Genomic DNA, 10,347 nt, shown 5'->3' on the forward strand with positions numbered 1-10,347 from the left:
TCGTCGAGTCCCCTTCTTTATTTTCACTTTACCCCCTGAACTCTCGATTCTGACTTGGGATGTTACATTTTCTTTCTTGGCCTTCCTGATTTCGGGTGTTACAAAACATAACTTTATAAGTAGAAGTAAAGATGTTATTTTAATATTAAAATTTAGTTTATATATGATTGTACTTTAGGTTTGATATTTATTTAACCTTATTAACCAACTTATAATTATTATTATGAAGAAATTGAAAGGTCATGGGAGTTTCAAATGAATGTGGTGAAAGGAAAAATGCATGGAAATTTCAAATGAATGTGGTAAAATGAAAAATGATTCCTTATAAATATACTAGGCGAATCCCCGTGCGTTACGCGAGAATATAATTATATAGTTAAAATAATAACTTTTACCAAATTATTATTTAATATTTCTACTTTGAAACAAAATGTTAGTAGTAAAGCAAACATATAGTTACCATATTAGTTTTATTAAACATTATAGTTTAATTTTTAAGTCATTGTGATATATACAGCTATTTAATAATTTTTTAAACCGTTTGAAAACATCTATTATAACATATAGAAAAACATCTATTATAACATATGTATTAAAAACGATATATATACAACGAATAATAAAAAATATGAAAAATAAACACTATAACTTTTAATAACATAAAAACACTAAAACATCTATTATAACATTTATATTAACTCTTCATATTTAACTCACAAATCTCTTCAAATACATTAATGTTTTTAATGAGCAAAACTTTACAACCTTATAAAAGAAAGGAAAATTAAAAGTTATTAGTGATTACTAATTAATAATCATAAGTTAAAAACTCTTGAGTTGTAACTAATAAATATACATAAATTATAAAACTCTTGAGTTGTAATGTGAGTTTCAAATGAATGCGATACTTGGAAATGTGTATTTATTATTATTATTATTATTATTATTATTATTATTATTATTATTATTATTATTATTATATTCGTCTAAATAATTGGTTTTGATGCATCATTTTAATTCCTTCAATTATTAAACATAAAGATATTTAATTATAAATTTATAACATACATAGGTGCATATACATGTTAAACAAATCACATATAATATATATTTTCGTAAATGTCATATGTAATTCTTGTCGTAGTAATATGGATAAATTACTTTCATATGAAGAACATATCATGATAAGTCTATCATAATTACATATCAAATGTTCAAAATTATGTTATCTTTTAAATATTGTCTTTTAAATATGTTGTGTAGGATAACCCAACAAAAAAAATAATAGACAATAAACATAAGCAGAATAGAAAAATTACAATCAAATAAATAAGAGCATTGGGTGGTTGAATATATAAATAAAGATGTTACATAAACATACATTTAACTCAAAAGAAAAAAACTAATATTCATCAACTTTGCTCAAACAAAAAAAACTTATATCCGTTTTCTGAATCTTCTTTCTTCATTTAACACCATTCAACCATAGAAACTTGATGACAATTCTTCACTAACCTGCAATCAAAATATTTTTCTTGAAAAAGAAGAATCAGAAAGATATTCCAAGCAAAACATTCATGTTTGGAGAGTCACATTCAAGATTGAATAATACATACAAATCACATATAACGATTAAATGAGAAACTGAATATAAAGAAAGAATAGAAAAACTTCATTTGTTTCGGTTGAAAGATATTCCAAGCAAAACATTGATGTTATGACATCCTTCTTACATGTAAGATTTTATATAACACAAAAGACACAAAAGATTGATCTTTTTATAGTAAACTTTTCACTAAATGCTAATTAAACATAATATAAGTTATAAAACTTTTGAGTGGTAAATCATAATTAAGAAAACTTTTGAGTTGCATTAGTTAAAAAATGAGGTTTCAAATGAATGTGGTTTGAAAAAGTTAAAAAATGGGGGTTTCAAATGCATGAGATTCAAGAAAAAAATGCTAGCTTTATAAGTATGTATGACTAGGCGTAACCTCGCGCATTGTGCAAAATGCATTTAAATTGTTAAAATAATTATGGGAAAAAATAGAAATATGTTGAAATTTACGTTTCTAGTCATGTTTTGGGCATTAACCGAATTATCAAATAACATAAAAATTCATCAACTTATATTTTGATACTATCTAATATAGTCCATACCTTATAAACTGTACTTCTACTTTTATAATATCCAATATATATTATAAGTTTTTGTATAACATTAATATAATCTACTTTTCTTATGTCCGATAATATTTTTTGGATAAAATAAGAAATAAGTTGTTTTGAATGAGCTATTAATAAACAATATTGAACTAATAAGCTTTGTATTACACCAAAACATCCAAGGTTTCATATATGAACTTTCAAATATTAAACATTGAAATTAAGAATGAAGTCATACAAAATATAACATTATACATAAATGTCATCAAGAGTTGAATAGTAAATATGATATCTAATTTTAATTACATATTTTGCAAGACGTACGTTTGACTTTATGTTGGTGCGCCGTTAATCTTCTTCCTTAATTTGTACCTAAAAAATTAAGGTGAATAGGAATATAAAATAGATATTACTAAGCATTGATATAAATAATTAAAAAGGGTATGTGGATCTTCTACCACCGGTTAAAGACAACATACATCTCTAGTGGTATCGATTTCAATGTGAAATTGAAGTAGTCATTTTGTGTACACCTTGTTTTCTAATTACATAAACAAATATGAGTAACCAAACATAAAAATGTTATCTTTATGTAGGAAAAATATTTTAGTTAACTAAAAAATTAAATAATATAAGTTTAAGAGTTAGGAGTTTCAAAATATTAATATTTTTATTAATCAATCAATTAAGTAATGCATGTTGGAATTTTTACAATCATTATTAAAAAACATTTGAATATTAGATTTTAAATGAATTTTGATTGAAATGTTTTGACCTTTATTGTAATATATATATATATATATATATATATATATATATATATATATATATAGAGAGAGAGAGAGAGAGAGAGAGAGATAGAGAGAGATGAAAAGTATAACATATGTATGAGTTTAATTAATTATATTTTTGAAACGGTACAATTACAAAACAAAAAAAAAAACATGTTTAAAACATTTAATTAAATATTTTCGACATCACCCTATATAACATATGATCAATATATTAACGATTAAACCACAATATACAACGACTGTATTACAATAATTCAAAAACGAAGAAAATATAAAAATAAATTATTATAACAAACTTACAAATTAAAAACTCTAATATAATAGCATATCTCCAAAAGTGGTCATAAGACCTCAACCCAACACAAAAACCTTTAAGTTTGTTTTCTTTCTGAAATTTGTATATGATTTGTATGCATGTCTTTCAAAAAGATTGACCTTTTATAGTAAATTTTTCACTAAATGCTAATTAAATATAATATAAGTTATAAAACTTTTGAATGTTAAATCATAATTAAGATTGGTCTTTTACATATCACATCAACGCCACATTATATTTTTCATCCATCTTTCAAAACCATATTATACTCATTTTTCATCTTTTAATAGTATACAAGTCCCTTAATGGACAATGTACAAGAAAAAAAAGGAAATGAGAAGAAATGGGGGTGAAAAAGATGAAAAATACCAACCGACCCTTGATATATTTGGCAGTGTCTTTATTTGGCGGTGCCGCCTGGTGTTCCCACAACGCTGCAGTGTCAAATCAGCAACTCGTAGCACAAAAGTCAGGGGTGAACCTTAGTGGGAGCCCGGGATAACCCGTGCTACACCTCAAATTTTTAGGACGCGCATTGAAAAATATTTAGAATTTTTTTTCAGTATAATGAAAATTTTCCGATATATTACCCCTAAATTTTATTTTTTATGACTGCTGGTAGTAAAAATATAACAAATGGCTTTATATGCCGCGGGATGACCACAATAATTCATAATAGCCATGAGCCCATAATTTTTAGACAAAACTTCAAAAATGGTCCCTGTGGTTTTCAGAAATATCAAGTTTAGTCCCTAAGTTCAAAAAACCTCACAGATGGTCCCTGTGGTTTCAAAACTTTTAACAAATGGTCCTTCCGGCTCACTCCGTTAGCATTTCACCGTTAACTCATTTTTTAATAAAATATTGCAGGGGTAATTTCGTCATTTCAGTTGTAACCTTCTCTCTTTAATATGAAATGATTACTTAATTGCACATCACTACCCGTCCCTCTCCCAAGAAGATAACCAGTTACAGGTTTAGTCATCGGATTCATTCCCATCGTAGAAGCAAGAACAGAAATTGGGATTTAGGGTTTTAAGCTGCAGAAATTGCAATGGTGCTATCAATATGGTGTTTTCGAGAAAAATTTGTAACCGTGGAGGACTTAGGAAAAACATACGGTACAATACTACAACAAAACTTGTTTTTTCTTGGTCTATTGTGTTGACGTAAGGAAATCATTGATTTTACTCTTTTTTTGTGTTTACAGAAGGTTATGACAACTATTTCACGTTGAAGATACACTACAATGGTGTCTTCACCAAAGCACCAGGAAGGAAATACGTTGATGGTGTTGTAGCATATGTAGATTATGTTGACACTGATTTATTTTCAGTTCATGAGCTTGACGACATGGTTCGAGAACTAGGGTACAAAACTGAGCAAACCCTTTACTACCATTTCTATATCCCTGAATACCCTTTGGACTATGGATTAATGCCTTTAGGTAATGATCAAGATGTACTTAAAATGGTATCATATGTCCCTAAACACAGACTTATTAGGGTGTATATTGAAACTGGTCAGACAAGGGTAGCTAGTTATTACAAGTCTCCTTCTAAAGTTGTTATTGAAGAGTTGGAGCCTGATAGTGTGTCACCTGAAATGAATAGAAAGAAACCTTGTAGGAGAGAAGCAGGACCATGTAGTAGAAAGCTTGATCTAAACAAGTCTATGAACCCTGCTTATGAGCAGTCACAAGTGTTAGATGTTGATGAAGGCCATGATTACTCAAAGAGTATTCTACCATTTATAAGGTCACAATGTAAACAAAGTCATGTCATTCAAAAGGAAGTGGTGAATCATGAAATTGAAACTCAAGAAGAAGTGATCACTAGTGCAGTTGAAACTGAAGAACAATTGGGAACTTACCATGTACAGGAACCAATCTGCCAAGCTGATGATGGAGCTAATACTACAACAGTTGATGACTATGAACCATTTGTAGAGGATTACTCACTTTATGCTGATTATGATGCTGAGTTTAATGTTCAGACTTCATTTGAAAAACAACTAGAAGGATTATCTAGAGGGTATGGTGAGTGATGATAGTGGAGAGGCTTTCTACTCTGAGAGTGGCCATGGTTCTGAGGATAGTGGAGATGATTATGATGACAGTGAATACAATGTGGATGAGTCTAACATACAATTTTATGTAGATGTAGACATGAGTGAATTCCATAATGCTGTTGATGTAGATGAACATGGAATCTTGAACAATCATTCAAAAGATGATGGGATTGGAGTGGTTGATGATGAGCTGGAAGTTATTGCCACTGATGATTATCAATTTGCAAGATTTCATGAAGATGATAGGAAGAGACTGCTAAAAGAGTTGAGTAAGTCAAGTACATGCTCACATGGAGAGGTTCATGTTAAACCATTTCAGATTGGTCGGGTCTTCAAAACCAAGGTTGATGTTAAAAACTACATGAACTCACATGTTGTAGCAACAAGGAGGTCTTTATACCTAGCCAAAAATGACAAAATCCGGATTAGGGTGAAATGTAAAGGTGTTGTAAGTAAGCCTTCTACAGGAGTTGATGGTGGTGGGCCCTCAACCAAAAGTAGGGCAAAGTGCAAGGGTAAAGATGTAATTACCAATGAAGGTACATGTCAATGGACAGTCCAAATATCGAGGGCTAATGAAAATCAGGATTGGTTGGTGAAAACAGTACATGATGAGCATAAATGTTTGCAAACAAGGGCGGTTAAAGCTTGCACTTCCAGATACATAGCAAACTTAATTGTTCAACAAATACAGAGTAACCCTAAAATTCCAGTGAAAGCTTTACACGAAGAGTTTGCAAGAAACTGGAGGTAGGAATGTCATTGCAAAAGGTTGCTAGGGCAAAGTCAATGGCTGAGCGTATCATTAGTGGGGACTACCAAGTACAGTATGGATTTTTAAGGGATTATGTGTTGGAGCTACTCAACACTAATCCTGGTACAACAGTTCGGATTGATGTGTATCTAGAAACCTCCCTGTCTGTTACCACAAGAACTTTTAGAAGAATATATGTCTGTTTAGGTGCATTGAAGTTAGGATTCAAATATGGATTAAGAGATTTTCTAGGTCTGGATGGTACTTTCATGAAGGGCCCTTACCCTGGGCAAGTGTTAACTGCTGTAGGGTTGGACTCAAACAATGGTATATACCCAGTAGCATATGTAGTGGTAGAGACAGAATCAGCAAGTAGTTGGACCTGGTTCTTGGAACTGTTAGGAGAAGATCTGGATCTGGGACCAAATTCAAACTTTACCTTCATTTCAGATAGACAAAAGGTGTGTACCACCTAACTTTTTTTTATTACCTTTTCTAAATACATTTGGTTAACTAATGTTGCATACATTGACTTTTGTTTAGGGAATAATACCAGCAATGGAGAAGGTATTCCCTAGTGCAGAACACAGGTTCTGTTTGAGGTATATCCAAGAAAACATGAAGAAACAATGGAAAGGAAAAGACTTAAGTGACCAACTTTGGGAGTGTGGTAGAGCAACAACAGTCAATCATTTTAACAGAGCAATGGATGAGTTGAAGAAGATCAATGCAGAGGCTCATGCTTGGGTGTCTAAGATCCCAGCAAACACTTGGGCTAAATCTCACTTTAGTGGTAAGTTTCTAGAAATTTATTGAGAAATGTTAATCTTCCCTGTTGTGTACTATATGTGTAATTGTCTTCTGTTAATATCTATTATTCAGGAAGGGCACATACTGATTGTTTGTTGAATAACCTTTGTGAGGTATTCAATTCTAAGCTAGATGAAGGTAGGGATAAACCTATTATCACTTGCTTAGAGTATATTAGAGAGTATCTCATGAAGAGGTTATGTGTGGTGCAAAAGGAAATAGATAAGTGTGAAGGACTTCTAACCCCTACTGCAACTACACTGTTTGAAAAGATTAAGGCTGATGCATCAAAGTATGTGGCTAAATACAATGGGGCAGGGAAGTACCAAGTGGCAAGCACATGGCAAGACCAATATGTGGTAAACTTGAATGATCAAAGTTGCAGTTGTAGGTTTTGGGAGATTACAGGTTTCCCATGTAGACATGCTGTTTGTGCTATATGGGACAAAATTGAAAATGGTGAAAATGCCCCACATGTTGATGAATGGGTCCTTCCTTGCTATAGGTTACCAACATGGAAAACCATGTATTTCAACAAAATTGATCCATTGAATGGACGTACAATGTGGCCTAAAAGTGACTGCCCATTCACTTTACTTCCACCAAAACATAAGACACAGGTTTGTATTTAAAGTACACCAAAAATATAGTATACATGTGAGCATGGAATGAATTCAATTTTAACTATAATATATCAACATGTGTAGGTTGGGAGGCCTAAGAAGAAGAGAAGGAGGGGTGTTGATGAGCCAAACAGCCAAGCTGGTAGATTGAGCAGGAAATATATTGGCAGTCACTTGTTCAAAGTGTCATAACAAAGGGCACAATTCCAGAACATGTAAAGGGCAGGGAGGCAGTGGTGAAGTTGGAGGGGGCTGAAACTTATGTCATGTGTACTTGTTTGAAGATGTGTTAAGAACTTGAAAACTTTGCATGTAATGCTTGTGTTGTAGGTCTTTTGAAAACTTTGCATCATGGTTGTGTTAAGAACTTTATAACTTTGAATGTAATGGTGTGTATGCACTTTTTGGTAATGAATTAATATGTTTTGTGTACTACCCTTCACAGATCAATTAATAACATTGTACATTTCAATTGCAAATGAAAACCATCTTCAAGATGCATTTACAATACACTTAAGAATTGCATTTCAAAAACATTCAAGAAATTGAATAATGAACTATAACAAACTACATTCCATTACCATTACCATTACCACTGCATTACACATTAATCTGATACATAAACCAAATACAACAACACCAATTCCAAAACCACCTACATAAACTGAAAGAAAAAAACCCTCTCCGATTAAAATAAAAAAAAAACCATGCAATGGTTACAAACCAAAAACCAAAACTCCATTACCATCCAAACCTTCACAAGATACTTAGAGATTAAAATAATACCAAAAAAAAACACCCATGAACAAAACAACATTAGTTGGTAGTTCCACAGTTTTGCAGTTACAATGGCGACCCTCTCTTCCAATCGATTCTTTGATCTTATCAAACCTGGAATCACCACCAAAGCCCTACCACACATAGGAGGATCTGACCATCGAATGAAACCACATCTTCTACAGTTCGAAAATTGTCTTCCAGGGTTACGATCTGTCCATGAAGTGATCTTTGTTGCTTCATTCCCACATCTGCAAGTCACCATCTTTGAATCAGAAGCGATTGGATGTCGTGAAGGGTGCAACGGTCGAACAACAGTGGAAAGGAGGAGAGATGATCGACTGATGAAGCTAAAGGATTTGCCCAAAAATCGGACATGCAATTTCTTTTAAAGAGAGAAGGTTACAACTGAAATGACGAAATTCCCCCTGCAATATTTTATTAAAAAATGAGTTAACGGTGAAATGCTAACGGAGTGAGCCGGAAGGACCATTTGTTAAAAGTTTTGAAACCACAGGGACCATCTGTGAGGTTTTTTGAATTTAGGGACTAAACTTGATATTTCTGGAAACCACAGGGACCATTTTTGAAGTTTGTCTTTTAAAATTACACTTGCATTTTTCCCTCTCAATTTGACTTTACTGATGTGATGTTAAGTTCAACTAAAGTGTCTTTTAAAAGATATTTTAAATATTTAAAAGCGTCAATTTTTTTCTAGTCTGATTTTTTATTGTATGGTTTTTTATTAAAAATTAATAACAAGTTAGACAACATTAAAGTTAGAAATAGACCCATCCATTTTAAATTAACCTTACAACCTCCATTTGACACCCATAAAGACTATTGGAAGACAATTCTACGGAATACGATACCTTTCCTAGTTTTTTTGGTATCAAATACATAATCCATAAAAAAGTGAGGATAACAACATCAAAAATGTTTTCTTTGATCCTTCGACAATCGATTTTGGTCCTCCCAAAGAAGCTAATGTCTAGCCGAATTATAATATGCTTATACTTAGGTAAATATGGAAAATCCTAGAGTTATATTTAAATTCTGATTATAATAACTATATAAAAAAAATTCAGTAGGCCATTTGATTTCAATAGACTTGATATGGGTTCATAAATGTTTTGTATTCTGCAAAGCATTATGTATTGGTGATTAGGTTTGTAGTGTTGCATGTTGCATTAAAATATGGACACAACGGAATGCAATATGGGCAAGATCATCAACGAAATCTCTCGAATCAATATCTATTCAGTATTCTTGAATTGGAAACTTCTAGTCTTCTATATTTTAACTAGTTTATAACCCGTGGGCACCGCGGATTAAAAAGGTAAAAAAAATTTAACTAAATTATAAGGTAATTATTGAGCAATAATAAAAAAAAATTAATAATTTAATAAATTAGGCAATAGATATTACAAATAAATTTTTTGTTGACGTGTTTGATATATATAAAATGGAGGAGTGAATTAGTGGAAATTTAATTAATGAGGAAAAATCTTAGAATGACAAGTGACAAATAATTAATGTGAAGCTCTAATTGATTGACACTTGACAAATGTGCTATTCTTTTATTAGGTAGGGAGATTTGATCAAGAGATGAATATAATTATAGTTAATATGTTTTTTTTCTCAAATACGATTGTCCCTTTGCATTTTTTTTAATATGATATCTTCATCGAGCCCTTGATAGCAACATTATTTTTGCTTCAGAAATAACACAATATATGTTGCATAATCGATGTCTATTTTCTAGTTTCTCGTCTTGTTTAAAGTGTTAGAAAATAAAACTAAAAATAATGGCTATAATAGCACTTATAAACAAATCCTTTTTGTAGGTATATTAAATACTATGAGGCGTAGCTCTATATTTGTAACATTTTTCATTTCTAACAACTTGTAACATTTTTCATTTCTAACAACGAGAGTTGTTGTTACTTGAGTTGTAATACAATCCTTAACAACTAAAAAAACCACAACAAAGTACTCTTCATATGTGCCCAATTTTAATTTCATTCCAATTTCTGT

The 10,347-nt window shown here is 31.2% G+C and overlaps 1 protein-coding gene across 1 annotated transcript; it reads left to right on the plus strand.

Moving 5' to 3' along the window:
• The first annotated feature begins 6,102 nt into the window (after positions 1-6,102).
• On the plus strand, positions 6,103-7,725 carry LOC145076406 (protein FAR1-RELATED SEQUENCE 7-like). The gene is made up of 4 exons (XM_079022288.1): positions 6,103-6,561; positions 6,644-6,893; positions 6,983-7,530; positions 7,618-7,725. Exons 1-4 carry the CDS (start codon positions 6,103-6,105, stop codon positions 7,723-7,725), a joined length of 1,365 nt encoding a protein of 454 aa, XP_078878414.1.
• Positions 7,726-10,347: the final 2,622 nt, after the last annotated feature.

This window comes from Lactuca serriola, chromosome 9 (genome assembly GCF_051521515.1).
Source record: "Lactuca serriola cultivar US96UC23 chromosome 9, Lser_US96UC23_V15, whole genome shotgun sequence".
Classification (NCBI taxonomy): domain Eukaryota; kingdom Viridiplantae; phylum Streptophyta; class Magnoliopsida; order Asterales; family Asteraceae; genus Lactuca; species Lactuca serriola.

Coding starts and splice junctions, on each gene's coding strand:
- LOC145076406 (XM_079022288.1), top strand. CDS start 6,103: ATGTCATTGCAAAAGGTTGCTAGGGCAAAGTCAATGGCTGAGCGTATC. Junction 6,562..6,643: donor TCATTTCAGATAGACAAAAG/GTGTGTACCACC, acceptor ACTTTTGTTTAG/GGAATAATACCAGCAATGGA. Junction 7,531..7,617: donor CACCAAAACATAAGACACAG/GTTTGTATTTAA, acceptor CAACATGTGTAG/GTTGGGAGGCCTAAGAAGAA.